Source organism: Mya arenaria, chromosome 11 (assembly GCF_026914265.1).
Source record: "Mya arenaria isolate MELC-2E11 chromosome 11, ASM2691426v1".
Lineage (NCBI taxonomy): Eukaryota > Metazoa > Mollusca > Bivalvia > Myida > Myidae > Mya > Mya arenaria.
In genome coordinates, this window is record NC_069132.1 from 53,412,926 (window position 1) to 53,430,286 (window position 17,361).

Below are 17,361 nucleotides of genomic sequence, written 5' to 3' on the forward strand. Positions count from 1 at the left end.
GGAAGACAGAAATCGCTGGTCAATGTTAGGTAGTGATCTCCCTTAGTTGAAAATAAAATGACCATAAACGTTTTCTAGGTAAAACAACTGAATTTTAACATATAAAAAACAAAATTTTGCCAATATAAATTATGTGTGAATGTTTTTGTTTTATTTCAATTCCTAATGCTTACTGAAAACAGTAGGAATTTAAAAAAGAAAAGAATATAAAACGTATACATATCGAAGGTTGTTTCTGGATAGAAGAAAGATCACGCTATGGAAGTTTTCGAATATCAGTATATGCAGTTATTTAATCAGAAAGTTTTGATTAAAAAGATGTGTTTTAAAGATAAGTATTATTAAATAATAAGATAATAATTATGTTAATTAAATTAACATACGCATTTGATGTCATTTCCTGTATGTTGAGTAAGTATAAGACTACTTATTTTGGGTAGGACAAGAAAAAATAATATTTAGTTCCTAGTGCACGTTTTTTGGAGAAAAAAAATGAGAAAGAAGCGCGGATTTCAATTATATACCACTCATTTTTGTATTTTTCCTTCTTCCCAAAAGAGTAAATTATTATAATAACCTTCTTGTTCAGCTAAAATGCATTTTAAAAGACATGATGTCATAATTTAGTTTTCCGTCTGTTGAAAAAGGGTTATTATATAAGACATTTAGAACATCTTATGTGAAAACATAATGACTAAGAAGGGCTTGATATTTTCTCTCGCCCCACCCTTCTTAATAATCAAGAACTCACATGGTATGTTCAAACCACATGTATTGCATAAACAAATATCTTCATAAGATATCTAATAAGATTGTTAAATAAATGAATTTAAATTGTAATGCAGAACTGCCAAAAAAATTCCATAAGTTTCATAACATTTCTTTTTAAATATATATATTTTTTAAATTGACGTAAAATACTATCACAGATATTACTGTTTATGTTGAAGGATATTTTTTAGATGTAAGCTGTAAACAAAACGAGAGAACATGAGAAACTTATCATTATTGTTTATTTCAGAAATATGCTCCTTTAAAAAAAACAAATGTTAATCAAAAACGAGCTTGACTCATAAATGAGTAAAGTTGTTAAAAAAGAAAGAAACCCCCCATTAATAATTATACTTTTGTGAGACTGTAAATAAAAGGCAGTCATATTATTTTCAAAAATAGTAGTATTACAGTCTGTTTTTTTCGGATTTGTTTCATGATTGCCTTTTTTGGAGAAAAAAATAAAGCAGTGAAGAGACAAGAGAGAAGGGATAAAGAAGTAGACAGCTAGTGAAGACGTGGAGTCAAGTCAAGTCAAGTCAAACAACGTTTATTCGCTCATACCATACTAAATGAGGTATATAAAATGAACATAAATGACATGGTGGCAGATACATGTTTAGATTTTGAATATGATACCCAACATTGGTATCGGAGAGCCATGAATTTGAACACACACAAACATACACACATTACATACATTTTTGAATGTGTATTACTGCAATTTCTAACAAATAGTCACTTGTGAAATAAAGTACTATATTTTCTATTCCTATATGCATTCATTTGTATCGTATCACATACACATAAACGTAAACCGTTGATTAAATCACGATACAAATAAGCTGTACATTTAGTATATGCTAAGGTGTACAATACGATTAAAAAGAATAATACAACCATACAAATTTTCTGTAATTGAAATATCCATTCGGAACTCCTCGGCCATTTTATCGAAAACAACCTCGGATGTATGCCGGTATTTCAGTTGAAGTAGTCCGTATTTTTTTAATAATATCATTAATTATATGTAGTGTTTAAGAGTTGTATGCATTGCTCTCAGTTTAAATTGATTGCCAGTGAAGTGTTTTATTGCAAACATGATTTAGATTCCCAAGAGTTAAGTCATAAAGTTTAACTACTAAATAAGATTACTACGCGACCTATTTGGTGCGGACTTAAACGTACCACTTTTTGAGTATGTAAACCGTCCAAATACATCCGAGGTTGTTTTTGAAAATAATGGCCGAGGAGCTCCGAATGTGAAATATCAATATAGCTGAAAATGACCCAAATTTACAACCAACCAACTACCTAATCCTTGAAAAAATAGTAGTTATAAATATATACAAATTTGTTTGCGTTTGCTTGTTGCTTGAATTCATTAATATTTCTAACTTATATGTAATAGGGTGTCTATAGACCTAGAGCGAAAAGTCGAGATAACGAACATTCGACACATCCGAATTTCAAAAAAATATCACCAATCCCAACACATTTGAGTTTGATTTATGTCCGAAATTTCTTCGTCACATATGTCATAACTATCAAAATGGTCCAAATTTCCGATGTTGTCATAGGAATCCTTGTGCGTTTCAATGAAAAGCTTGAGCAATAAATGTCTCTTTAATCAAAAACATAAACAAACAACTTTTATTATTCACACTTACCAATTAAACTCCAATTATGACAGTTTGTTATTTTGACACGCATTGTAATTTAGCGACATGCCGCAAACAATCTTGAATATTTTCGCACCTACACCTCGATCTGAAAATCGACCACAGGGACTGAAATAGGAGGTCGACATAGCGAAAAAATCGACACAAGCAGATTTATTTCATATAGAATAAGAAGGAATAAATTAGGGACCGGAGAAGAAAGTCGACATAACCGGAAAGTCGAGATATCCGACGTCGACATACCGAGTTTGGACTGTATATCAATGATATATCTATAAAGTCCCTTTTGACTCTAATTTGTTAATTAATTACTGCTCATCGGTCAAATTAATAAATCCATTGACAATGATACTGTTTATACAAGATTTGGTTACGTATTAGTGAGACCATGAGATAATCTACTCTAAAAGTGTCAACTCTAAATGGACCTGAAACAATAAAAATATATACAGTAAATTGACGCTTGCTGTCACATCAGGGAAATAAACAAGGGATGCACAGCAGGGATTTAACATGCCAATCAGTCCTTAAACTAGGTCTTAAAGTTGTTGATGTGTAACTAAATCGTTATTGGTAATTTTAGGTGTATTTACAACAAATTTGCAAGTCTGCATTTAGTATTAACCATATAGATAACGACCCTTATTGATAACGGCTCTAACCATCGTTAGATATAAACAAGTTGAACAAGTCAAACCAAGGACGCAGACACTTGAAAACGCTCGTCTGCTCCGTTAGAGTCAACCATCAACAAACTATGCCTGCAATAGAGGTCGAAAATGGAGTCGTGGACGAGGCACACCCGGAAATATTTGACCCACGAGCTATGCCACCGCAACCCAAGGAAAAGAAACCGGGACAACAGCCTGAACACGTTATAAAGGAATACTTTGAAAAGGTAGGACGTTTTGTAGATGAATACGTACATGTGTAATTGTGTTGAATATGATACGCGAGATTTATGTTTCAGGGGTAAAAATAGGTATCAGTATTTCACATATGGCATGGATGTATGTAACGCAAATAACACACTAATAGTTTCAGAATGTTTAAGCGTTAAATGCCTAGTTTAAGGAATATTTGGCATGATAATCCCCTGCTGTGCATCTCCTGCTAATTGCACTGGTGTCACAGTAGGGGTCAATTTCCTGCCGTTTATTCGTTTATTGGCTCAGGTCCATTTAGGGTCCTTTTCTATAATAAAACTTCTAAAACTGCACAGCAGGATACTCTGATCGGAGATCTGATATAAGAGGGATCAAGGAAAGAAGATTAATATCAATAAACAGGGGTTTTGTACTGTACACAGTTTTTTTTTTTTTTTTTTTTTTTTTGGGGGGGGGGGGGGCACTTATAGAAGGCTTAAACTAGGCCTTTCAGGAAACTATACATATATAGATAATTAAGGATTATAAATAGCTAAATATTACTGAAACATTGTGGTGTTACATACAGTATGGGCACTCTTAATACAAACTATCAGGGGACATAACAAGTCAAGAACTTTCGTTTAAATTCAGCCAATGACTTAAATGTCACTGATGAAAAACTTAAATAATGCTTAAATCTAATAAACTTCGCTTTAACTAACTAATCAAACTAATATTAAAATATAAAAGATACAACTGGGTTATTAGAATTGCGTTTTGCTTTTGGGGTTGGTCAAAATCCAAGTTTGCGCCCCTAGTTCAGTGTCATTTGGACCCTTTCCTCGTGCCCCTAGACAGGGTTTATATTGAATTGTTGACCACTGGGCTTGTCCCTGTAGTTTTCATCGTAGGATTCATATTGGAGACGTTTGAATGACTGGGCTTGTACCTGTAGTTGTTATTGTAATATGCATATTGTGCACCAGTCAATCGTAACCACGCCCCTAGGTCCGGGGTTATACCAGGGACAGCGGGGGAAATGGGCCGTGTTTTTACCTTTCAGGTGGCCCCGCAGTGCCGGGTGAATGCGGTGGGTTTTTTTCCCTCCGAATATAGCGGGGAATGGGCCTTACCTAGGTATCCCGGGATGCGGGCGCATTTGACGTGGATTTTACAAGCAGTTTGTCCCCGCAGGACGGGAATTTTGCCCGGGATTGGCTGGACTTAAAGTCAAAGACCCCGTTATTCCCCGGACCTGGGGGCGTGGTTACAATGGACTGGTGCGTTGGAGACGATTTAATGATTGGGCTTGTCACTACAATTTTCATTGTACACATGTAGTAATCATATTGAAATGGATTTTATGCTTACTGGGCTTGCCGTCGCAGTTTCCATTGCATTGCATTCTATTATTTTTCTTCAGGGTTATTTGGTGTTACCAAACTTCTTCACGAAGGAAGAAATGGAGCCGTGTCGCAAAACTACGGAAGAACTTGTGGATAATCTGGCGAAGAAACTATTCGAGGCTGGTAAAATTAAAAGTAAGCTTCACACATGTTGGGTAACTCTTCTAGAAGATATTCAAGCAAGTTCAAATGCTTAAAGGCCTAGTTTAAGGAATGTTTGGCATGATAATCCCCTGCTGTGCATCTCCTGCTAATTGCACTGGTGTCGCAGTAGGAGCCAATTTCCTGTGTATTCGTTTATTGGCCCAGGGCCATTTAGGGCCCATTTGTATAATAAAACATTGAAAACTGCACAGCACGATACTCAGATTGGAAATCTGATAAGCCAATTAGGCAATAAGATTAAGATCAATTCATAGAGGTTGTGTACTAATACACGGTGTTTTTGTGTGTGTGTGTTTTTTTGTTTTTTTTTTTGGGGGGGGGGTCACTTATAGAAGGCTTAAACTAGGCCTTTAAGTGTCGCTTTGTTGCATAAGTCAAAAACCTTTTCTGTTGTGGTGTGTGTTATGTTTCGTTCTACAATCCACTGATGAACAAGCCCATTCCACTCATTGTAAAGTGTTACAGTCGTAAACATTGTTTTTGAATTCATTATTATTAAGTAAACATAACAGTTGTGCAAATTTTGTTGAAAATTATCATTTGTATTCATAAATTTCTAACCATACTGCCTAGCGTATTATATGTTGTATTTATTCAGCAGTCAATTGTAACCAGCGGGGACTTTGATTTTCGGTCCAGCCAAGCCCAGGTAAAATTCCCGCCCTGCGGGGAAGAACTGATGGTAAAATCCTCGCCAAATGCACCCACTCCCCAGGGACTCTAGCTAAGGCCCATTCCCCGCTATATTTTGCGGGAAGACAAAACCACCGCATACACCCGGGGCCACCTGAAAGGTAAAAACACGGTCCATTTTCCCGGCTATACCCGGTATACCCCCGGACCTGGGGGGGGGGGGCATGGTAACAATTGTCTGGTGCATTAACATGTTTATATACATCACGTTCATGGTTTTTGCCATCCTCGGCACCCCAGCATACCTATATGATAGGTTATGATACGCTGGTGTGCCGAGGATGGGTTCTTGCTACCTCCAAACACATGTGGTATGTGATGAGAGTAAAATAAAATTGTCATACTGTTATTAAGGGCCGATTGTTTAGTTTTAAAGTAAACAACGTTGTTAACGCCATCGTTGTTAACGCCATCGTTGTTAACGCCATCGTTGTTAACTTTCAAATATTTACTTCTCAAGAACATTAATGTGCACATTTTTACCTGCTGTATTTCTAACAAGGTGTGACATGAGTCTTTAACTTTTAATGTAAGAGCGTATAATAAAATAAATTATATTTTAAAGTTAACAAAGACGATGTTAACAACGTTGTTAATTTTTACGACGTTTTGAACATTCGGCCCTAAATGTTGTTAACTGGATGCATAATACTTTTCAGATGCTTATGAAAATCTCGACCTTTTCCATCGACTTACAAAACTTGAAGAAGAATTCCCGGGAGCAAATGTTATCCTGCACAAGGTTCCAAACATGCCTATGGTAAATAAAAAACAATCGCTTTGTTTGGGTGGTTAAAAACGTATGATTTATAAAGAATATGCTATTTAATGTATAATTGGAGTAATAACATGTTAAGCGTCTTTGCACCCGAACTGTCCGCCAATAATATTGCGCTCTCATTCCTATGTATATGAACATTGCATAAATGCATGAAATATTACATTTGGTTTCATAGTTTATGTGACAACGTAATCATTTTTGCTTTTCATGTGACATTTTGGGAAAGGGCCGTAACTGATGTTGGAAAAACTCGTGGCCCAATCCCTTTGCATGCCTTTTTATATGAACGCAAGCTTTGTTACATTGCACTGTTTCTGCTTTTTTGTTGTTATCATCATCATGTAATGTGTAAATGTATCGTCATGCAATACAATATATTTAAACTAATAATATTGCGCCATTTGAATTGTTCAGGGTTACAGGAAGCTTTGGGCAAATGAGCGTCTTTTGAACCTGATGGAGCAGTTGATTGGTCCAGACATTGCGGGAAACCCTGTTTGGAATCTCCGGACGAAGACACCCCAGAACGAGGCTACAACAGTTCCATGGCATCAAGGTTTCAACTGATAATTGCTATGACTTTAAATATTAAATAAACATATTTCAAAAAGCGTTTTACCTTCGAAATACAGTCGAACCCCGTTGGCTCGAACTCCCACGGACTGGCGAAAATACCTCGAGCCTCGGAAAATTCGAGCCAAGCGGGATTTTTTACATTCAGTAAAAGGAAATCGGTTCATTACATCTAGTTCGAGCCAACGAGAAATTCGAGCTAAGCGGGGTCGAACCAACGGGGTTCGACTGTAGGTAAGGAGGGACATCAATTAAAGATGCACTCTTACTCCCAATTAAGATGTTCTACAATGATTACCATTGTTTTCATTTTCCGCAAATAATGAATAGTTATCGAAAACAATGGTTCTTATGAAGGATACCATGTTTAATTTGAAAGAAAGATGCATCAAACTCAGTAATTCTACCTTATTAGATGATATTTGATCACTGTCAATCTTTTAGCACTTACCAGTCATTTAATATTTGTGCGAATTCAGCTATTAAATACACGGTTACAATATTGTTATCAGTTATTAATCTTTTTATGCCCCCTTTTGAAAAAAGTGGGGTATATTGTTTTGCACATGTCGGTCGGTCTGTCTGTCTGTCTGTCTGTCTGTCTGTCTGTCTGTCTGTCTGTCGGTCGGTCGGAATACCAAATGGTTTCCGATCAATAACTTGAGAACGCTTTGACCGAGGGACCTCATACTTGGTATGTGTATTGGTCATCACCAGCAGATGAACCCTATTGATTTTGAGGTCAGTGGGTCAAAGGTCAAGGTCAGTGTGACCTTTACATGAAAAACGGTTTCCGATCAATAACTTGAGAACGCTTTGACCCAGGAACCTCATACTTGGTATGTGTATTGGTCATCACCAGCAGATGAACCCTATTGATTTTCAGGTCAGTGGGTCAAAGGTCAAGGTCAGTGTGACCTTTACATGAAAAACGGTTTCCGATCAATAACTTGAGAACGCTTTGACCCAGGAACCTCATACTTGGTAGGTGTATTGGTCATGACCAGCAGATGAACCCTATTGATTTTGAGGTCAGTGGGTCAAAGGTCAAGGTCAGTGTGACCTTAACATGAAAAACGGTTTCCGATCAATAACTTGAGAACGCTTTGACCCAGGGACCTCATACTAGGTAGGCTTATTGGTCATGACCAGCAGATGAACCCTATTGATTTTGAGGTCAGTGGGTCAAAGGTCAAGGTCAGTGTGACTGTAAGCTGAAAAAAGGTTTTCTGATTGTCCATATTTTATTTTCTTATATAGTAGACAGTAGAAATTTATATGTCACTAAATGCATGAGTTGAAGTATCAGTTTTCAGTGAACATCTAGTTTAATTATGCCCCCCTTCGAAGCAGAGGGGTTATATAATTGCTTTGCACATGTCGGTCGGTCTGTTGGAAGACCAAAGCTTGTCCGAGTGATAACTCAACAATTCCCGGACCTATGGTCATCAAACTTGACATGAAGATTAGGTATGACCAGTAGATGACCTGCCTCATATGCATCCAATGACAAATCAGCTGTCATTTCAGTCCATGCATATTTCATTCAATTGTCCAAATATTTCTGGCAACTTGGCGCTCAGGGGGCATAATGTTTGACAAACATCTCTTGTTCATCAATTCATTATTAAGTAAGTACTTAAAGGTTTATTACTAAAAAAAAAAAAAAAAATGTTTGTTATATAAGTGTATGTATTGATTTTGAATAAGAGTGTCACTTTATTTCGCCAGTTTTTTAAAGTTTATAATTTCGAGTACGATAAAGTGTTCAAACACGGAACACAGATGCTTACCTGCCATTGTATCATCGCAGAATGCTTGTAAATGTTTTTTTTTGCTTGTTAGATTGTGGTTACCTTGACAACAATTCGTACAAGATGTTAGTCCCGACAGCCTGGGTACCTATGCTCGATGCCAACGAAGGGAATGGTTGTTTGCAGGTAATACAGTACTGTATCTCAAACACAGTTATATACACTATACAGCCGAACCCCGTTGGCTCGAATTCGCTTAACTCGATTTCCTCGTTGGCTCGAACTGGATGTAAAGGACCGATGTTTTATATTGAAGGTAAGCTTTCCCGCTTGGCTCAATATCCTTAAGGCTCGAGGTAATTTCGCTGGTCCCTAGGAGTTCGAGCCAACGGGATTCTACTGTACACTGAACGACTTTAAAAGCTTTAAATTACTTTTGATAAATGAACTGATGTACAACTCAGTAATCTATACATTTGTTTCGAAAAAATAAAAATAAAATATTCAAAGTGCATGTAGTACGTTTTTAAAGTCATTAAGCTATGCACCAATCATTTGTAACCACGCCCCCCCCAGGTCCGGGCAATAGCGGGGACTTTGACTTTTGGCCCAGCCAACCCCGGCTAAAATCCCTGTCCTGCAGGGACGAACAGATGGTAAAATCCCCAACAAATGCCCCCGCACCCCAGGGACCCTAGCTAAAGCCCATTCCCCGCTATATTTTAAGCAAAGACAAAAAAAACCCGCATTAACCCGGCACTGCGGGGCCACCTGAAAGGTAAAAACACGGCCCATTTCCCCGGCTATCCCCGGTATACCTCCGGACCTCCGGGGGGGCGTGGTTACAATTGACTGGTGCATTAATAAGATATCGTCATAATTTTCATTTGTTCTGAGAGAGAGAGAGAGTTGCAAATGAAATATGTCCAGTGCCAGTCAAGTTATTCATTTTAGAGATGGTTTATAAGAGCTTATGTTACGTGTTTGTTTCGTGTGCCAAGGCAAACCAATGCAGATTCACCAATGCAGATATTTTTCATTTTTGTTAAATATTTGTATTTAAGCGTTGCGTCTCTCCGGTATGGTGTTTGCCTTGCCTTGATCCTTTTGTCGTTAAACAGGAGCTTGGTTGGAATTTAAGCCATTGAGCTTGTCCCTGCAGTTACCATTGTTATGTTCCTAATTTGTTTGTCCTTTATTTTTGTTGCTGTCATTTATGTTGGCCCTTGGACATTGGTGCCTCTAATCACGTGTGTCGTGAAAGGTTTGGCTCCTGGGCTTGGCCCTGTAGTTTCCACTATATCAATTGTATATGTGTCAAGAAACCATAGCGCACGGGAACACGACCTATATTTTCAGCCAATGAAATTGCAGAAAGGCAATCTGAAAGTATAAGGCTTAATCAGAGTTTCGCTTTTTGCGGGAGTTTAAAGGTCTGTCTTCTGCCACCCCGATGGGTAAGAGTTTGCGTTGCCAAGTGTAAGTTAATGAGGTTGAATTCTAAGTCAGTTAGATAACCTAAAGTAATATCTTAATGATAAGGAAGAGCTCGTTCGCTATGCTCACTCCATTCATTCTTAATCATTCAGATTTTACTTCAAGTCATCTAACTATCATACATTGAAAATAAGGGTGAGTGATCGTGTGTAGTTACACAAGGATGTGAGACATTTAGTTAATTCAGGCTTATCCATGTCAAGTTTCTGTGGCTTTATTCTTTATTCATGCAGTGGGGAGAGATCAATTTATTTTGTCTCCAACCAAAAAAACCTTTAACACAAATGGTACTTGCTGCGATTAACAAACTGTCCTCTGTTTTCAGATGGCGGAGGGCGGTCACCGGAGCGGACGCGTGGCGCTTCATCGGTGTTGCTGGGGCGGTACTTGGTATGTGGAGCTGGAGCCAGAGGAAATGAAAACTAAACTAGGTTCGTATACTTTACATCGTTAAAGTTTATTGTGTATTTCAATATAGAAGAAAGAAAGTAATAAAATATGCCCAAGTGCACCATTTTTGCAAACTATTTATTGAACGCTGTCCTTCAAAAACATGGTACAAAACAGTTACGTCACTTGCAATTGTAATTATTCACTCGAGCTTAAAGTTAAAGCTGCACTCTCACAGATTAACCGTTTTTACAACTTTTTTCATTTTTTGTCTAGGAATGAGCAAATTTTTGCATAAATATCTGCAAACCAGTGATAAAAGACCGCTGACAAAAGATCGCAGATTTTCATTTTTCCGTTCCAAAATTAATTTTATGGCTAAAACCGTTAATAACGGTTTAAGAAAAAATGCATCAAACATCAATTTTTGAACTTAAATATAAAATGCTGCAATCTAATGGTTTGTCAGCTGTCTTATATGACTGGTTTACATGCATTTTTGCATAAATTGGCTCGTTCCAAGACAAAAAATAAAAAAAATGTAAACACGTTCAATCTGTGAGAGTGCAGCTTTAAGTGCACGTGTAAAATATCATTAAACTTGGGTTGTGAGCACCGTAACTATATACTGCACGCTATTTATTGAACGCTGTGCTTCAAAAACATTGTACAAAACAGTTACGTCACTTGCAATTGTAATTAAACACCCATGCTTAAGAGCTCGTGTATTATCTCAATGACTTTGGTTGTGGGTGCCGTAACTGTATACTGCACGCTATTTATTGAACGATGTCCTTTAAAAGCATGATATAATACAGTTACGTCACTTACAATTGAAATCATACACTCACGCTTAAGAGCTCGTGTATTATCTCAATGACTTTTGTTGTGGGTGCCGTAACTGTAAAGTGATTTTCTCCTCACACCTCTTTAACGTTCATTGAAATATCTTCAGGCATAAATCTTGACCAGGACATCAAAACCGTTCCAGTTCCTTACGGAGGTCTCGTGCTTTTTAATAACCTCATTCCCCATCGGAGGTAGGAAATCGATACATATATATGAACCATTCCTTATGGGAACATAAGCATTTCACATACATATGAAACAGGTTGCGCATCGATAAATTATATGAACCATTTCTTATGGGAACATAAGCATTTCACATACATATGAAACAGGTTGGGCTTCGATAAATTATATGAACCATTTCTTATGGGAACATAAGCATTTCACATACATATGAAACAGGTTGGGCTTCGATAAATTATATGAACCATTCCTTATGGGAACATAAGCATTTCACATACATATGAAACAGGTTGGGCTTCGATAAATCAAATGAAACACTTTTTATGAGAACATAAGCATTTTACATACATATGTAACAGGTTGGGCTTCGATAAATCAAATGAGACATTTCTTATGGGAACAAAAGCATTTCACATACATATGAAACAGGTTGGACATCGATAACTCTAATGAAACATTCCTTATGGAAACATAAGCATTTCACATACATATGTAACAGGTTGGGCTTCGATAAATCAAATGAGACATTTCTTATGGGAACAAAAGCATTTCACATACATATGAAACAGGTTGGACATCGATAACTCTAATGAAACATTCCTTATGGAAACATAAGCATTTCACATACATATGTAACAGGTTGGGCTTCGATAAATCAAATGAGACATTTCTTATGGGAACAAAAGCATTTCACATACAAATAACATATTTGTAAAACATATATAATGGTTCGTTCAATGATACTTACAGCTCTTAGGGTGGAAACCTTTTTGAACTTAAGTAAGGGACTGTACACCAGATTGGCACCAAAGAAAGTTTTTTCTGTAACGAATCTCAGGACAATTTAATAAAAATGTGTTACTCTTTAATATCATAATTGTAAAAAAATACCAAAATGTAAAAAAAAAACGTGTCGGAGACCGAGTCTGAACCAGTGTCGCCAATATTGCAAAAGACATAACTAGTTATCTTTTTAATGGAAAACTACGACAAAACTGCGATAACTAAATTAATTGTAAACTATGTGATACTTCAGTTAGTAAGTTTCAATGCATTGTACACATCGATACCAAGTTTATGTCAGTTTTCGACAATTTTCTTTTTTTTTCCGCTATTTCATCTTACGGAGTAAAGCCCCATTAAGAACAACCACATATCAGCAACTGACAGATACCCATTTAGGGGCGTAGCTAGGCCTTAAACCATTGTAAGCCCGATGGTACTAGGTGAGATTGGGGATACCCACCCCAAAGTTTTCTTTCTAAATTTGAAGCAAAATAGTGCAATATGGGAGCAATCCAGGAGAAAAACAAAAGGCAAAATTACATCCATTGTATATGCAAATTACACATACTTAAATATATATGCAATGATTACAAAAAAATCAAGCAAGACTCCCAGCACATAGTTTAAATAAACACCAGACTTGCTTTTGTTATAATATCTTTATATACAACTTTTGAGGTGTAATTAGTTTTTATTGCATTTTGGGGTTATATAAATTTTGTCATTTCTCAAAAGAGTTGTAGGACCAGGCCAACAAGGGCTATATGTAGCTAAGCCACTGCCATTTGAATAGAATTTTGTAAATCGAAGCCCAAATTTATTGTATTTTCAATAGCGTTACTAAGGCGTTTCGGCAAAAAGAGCATTTTCTGAGCTGATGTTCTATAAAATCAAGCAGAGGCTATACTAAGCAGTAATTGAAATCTATAAATCTCTTAGATAGTTTTTAATTTAGGAACACAATTGTGTTTTAAATTTTAGTCGGAAAATGTAAGCATTTCTAGTATTTAATTGAAAGATTACAGTACTTTTATCACTGTTACAGTCTTCCGAACATGTCCGACAATGTCCGATGGTCGCTCGATCTCCGTTGGCAGCGCTCCAGTGACCCAGATGGACTCTGGGGCCTGAAGAAGCCTGTCGTGATGAGGGTCAAAGACAAACCAGATTTTGAGATAGACTGGACAGAGTTTGACTCGGTTGATCGGCACAGCCAGCAGAAGAAGAGTGTCGAAGGGGTATGTATCGGCTGTCTAGTTTTTTCAAAGTATTTATTTTGGTTGTCCGGTAAGCGCTGTGGTTAGCGCACTCGCTTGTCACCAAGGCGACTCCAGTTCGGATTCCCGGCTTGGGTGCAAGTGAGATAAGTTTGTGGTCACCGAGCCGGACAAGTGGGTTTTCTCCGGGCACTCCGGTTACCCACACAACACAAGACCACACTCTCGCACAACATCAATTGTTCGCGTGTGTTGAGATTAGTATGTTTTGCTCCATCGCCTGAGTAGCATAGCCGGCATAAAGGAACATAAATATCTTCGATGGCCGCTCTTGTAAGATAGGTTCATCCCAACCCGAGCATAGGGTGTTTTGCGGAAACGAGGTTTACCGAGGGTTGGGATGAATCTATCTTACACGAGCGGCAATGGTAGTTGCTCCCCCCACCTCAGTTTAACAAAATATAGTAAAAATGTATTTATTCGCTGTTTTTTTGTGCGTAGTGAAAAAAGTAGATACATACGAGTACTTCTTTATCTTTGCACGTGGGCAAGATGATTGGTATCTTCCATGGCCGAGAGTGTGAGATATGTTCATCCCCACCCTGCGCGAGGGATGAACCTATCGTACACAAGCGGCCATGATATATGCTTTTTCTCTCACCTCAGTTAAACAAAATATAATTAAAACATTTTTCGCTGGAACTCCTTTTTGCGTCATGAAAAAGTAGGCAAGTTGCCCGTGGGCAAGATAAAGATTTCCGGCATGCCCAAATACTTGGATCAATTTTTCTCCGATCTCAGAAGTAGATCCAAAAATTTAACCATGCTAGAAATGTCTTCTCTTGCCCACGGGCAAAGGTAAAACAAGTACCCGTATGGAACTCCTTTTTAATGGTCATCACATTGTAATTACCTCCCATGTTGAAGACTGCCGTCTTTAGCATCATAGAAACCTTATATTGTGGCACTATTTAGAACGCTAATTCATTATATATCGCTTCGAATGTCACCATAAAAAGTTTTCACGCGCCTTTCAAGAAAAAATGCTTCACTCTCATCATTACTATGTAAAGACCGATTTGACTATTAACATAATCTGCCGGCATATCCATGACAAATACGAATTATCACATATCCATACGCATTCTTTTTTCACTACGCACAAACGAGTTCCAGCAAAAAAATTACATATTTACTTAATTTTGTTTAACTGAGGTGGGAGAAAAAGCATCTACCAAAGCCGCATGTGTAAGATAGGTTCATCCCAACCCTCGCGCAGGGTGTTTTGCCGGAACTTGGTAAACCTCGTTTCCGCAAAAAACCCTACGCTCGGGTCTAGATGAACCTATCTTACGCTCTCGGCCATGGAAGATACTTAAAATCTTGGGACGCAAAAATGTTTACGTATACGGCGTCGTCGTTGTCCGAGGCATCACAATTATGTCTATGATTGTCTACATTGAACATTTGTTATTTAATTTTGAAATATTTATTGGAATAATATCACGACTGAGTTTGATAAAACAGCCAGCAAAGCTATATTCAGGCATTTTTACTAAACTCAAACCTATGTTATATCTTTTAAACATTTACACCAAACGAAAAATACAACACTGTGACATACGACTGAGACATATTCTAAAAAAAATCAATAGTTTTTAATATTTTCAAACATACTTCCAGGATTTGGAGACCAATGAAGACCCGGAGTTCGACACGACATTACCAGGACCTTGGATGAAGAAGTGGGAGATCGTTCATATGAACAAACACACGGACAGACACAAGAGGGATGAAGCTATGATTGCCTAAACCTCCCGTTTGGATGCCTGAACCGCCCGTTTGAATGTGTATATCGCCAGTTTGAATGTCAAAACCGCCCTTTTGAATGCCTGAGCCGCCCGTTTGAATCGAATACAGGACACTGCTTTGAGTTGAAGCAAAACGGAACCAAAGCCTTCTATATTTAAATGTCGCTTGACACCTTCTGGCATTTAACCGCAATACTTTTTTATTAAATTGGCGCCTCCATTATCTTGTCTCCAAAAAGAAGATTTAAAAAAAAAAGAATTGACGCAGGGTACCCGTCTTACTTGAAGCTTGATCAAGACCATCTCATTACTGACATTAATTTTCATGGGCATGATGACTTTTAAAAGTAAAGAGAGTGTTCCAAATGTGTTGGCTTGTAGCAAATTTGAAGCAAATGAGTGGAATTGTAGCAAATTAAGCAAATGAGTTGAATTGTAGCAAATTTGTAGCAAATGTGTTGAATTGTAGCAAATTTGAAGCAAATGAGTTGAATTGTAGCGAATTTGTAGCAAATGTGTTGAATTGTAGCAAATTTGAAGCAAATGAGTTGAATTGTAGCAAATTTGAAGCAAATGAGTTGAATTGTAGCAAATTTGTAGCAAATGTGTTGAATTGTAGCAAATTTGAAGCAAATGAGTTGAATTGTAGCGAATTTGTAAAAAATGTGTTGACTTGCAGCAAATGTGTAGCAAATTGGTTGAAGCATTTGAATTTTAGTAATTGTATCAATTGTGTTGAATTGTAGAATATTAATTTTGTGTTTTAAACTTATATAACGTACGCAATATGATCGCGAAGCACGTTGACGCATTTTTCTCGCGTTTGTTAATACAAACCATTAACTGGAATTCCCTTTTGGTTATGTAATAAAATTTACCGCATTTCCAAAGTGTTATATAATAAAATTTATCGGATTTTCCTGGTGTTATGTCATACATTTTACAGGATTTCCCTGATGTTATGTCATTTAATTTATCGGATTTTCCTGGTGTTATGTCATACAATTTACCGGATTTCCTTGGTGTCATGTCATACAATTAACGCGGTTTCCCTGGAGTGATGTCATACAATTTACAGGATTTCCCCAGTGTTATGTCATACAATTTACCGGATTTCCCCAGTGTTATGTCATACAATACACCGGATTTCCGCAGTATTACGTCATACAATACACCGGATTTCCCTGGTGTTATGTCATACAATTTACCGGATTTCCCTGGTGTTATGTCATACAATTTACCGGATTTCCCTGGTGTTATGTCATTCAATTCACCGGGTTTCCCTTGTGTTATGTCATACAATTTGCCGGATTTCCCTGGTGTTATGTCATACAATTCACCGGGTTTCCCTTGTGTTATGTCATACAATTTGCCAGATTTCCCTTGTGTTTACCGGAATTCCCTGGTGCTATGTCATACAATTTACCGGGGTTTCCTGGTGTTATGTCATACAATGTACCGGGTATCCCTGGTGTTATGTCATACAATTTACCGGATATCCTTGGTGCTATGTCATACAATTAAACGGATTGCCCATGTGTTATGTCATACAATTTACCGGATATCCTTGGTGTTATGTCATACAATTAAACGGATTGCCCATGTGTTATGTCATACAATTTACTGGATATCCTTGGTGTTATGTCATACAATTTACCGGATTGCCCAGGTGTTATGTCATACAATTACCGAATATCCTTGGTGTAATGCCAAACAATTTACCGGATTTCTCTGGTGCTATGTCAAACAATTTACCGGATATCCTTGGTGTTATGCCATACAATTTACCGGATATCCTTGATGTTATGTCATACAATTTACCGGATATCCTTGTGTTTATGTCATACAATTAACCGGATTGCCCAGGTGTTATGTCACACAATTTACCGGATATCCTTGGCTTTATGTCATTCAATTTACCGGATATACTTGAT

General features: G+C 37.3%; 1 protein-coding gene across 1 annotated transcript; it reads left to right on the forward strand.

Moving 5' to 3' along the window:
* The first annotated feature begins 3,139 nt into the window (after positions 1–3,139).
* LOC128207159 (1-deoxypentalenic acid 11-beta-hydroxylase-like) lies at positions 3,140–16,345 on the forward strand. The gene is made up of 9 exons (XM_052909937.1): positions 3,140–3,351; positions 4,746–4,863; positions 6,246–6,346; positions 6,782–6,923; positions 8,786–8,880; positions 10,517–10,622; positions 11,537–11,621; positions 13,445–13,637; positions 15,300–16,345. The coding sequence occupies exons 1-9, from the start codon at positions 3,211–3,213 to the stop codon at positions 15,426–15,428; spliced, it is 1,110 nt and encodes a 369-aa protein (XP_052765897.1). The 5' UTR covers positions 3,140–3,210; the 3' UTR covers positions 15,429–16,345.
* Positions 16,346–17,361: the final 1,016 nt, after the last annotated feature.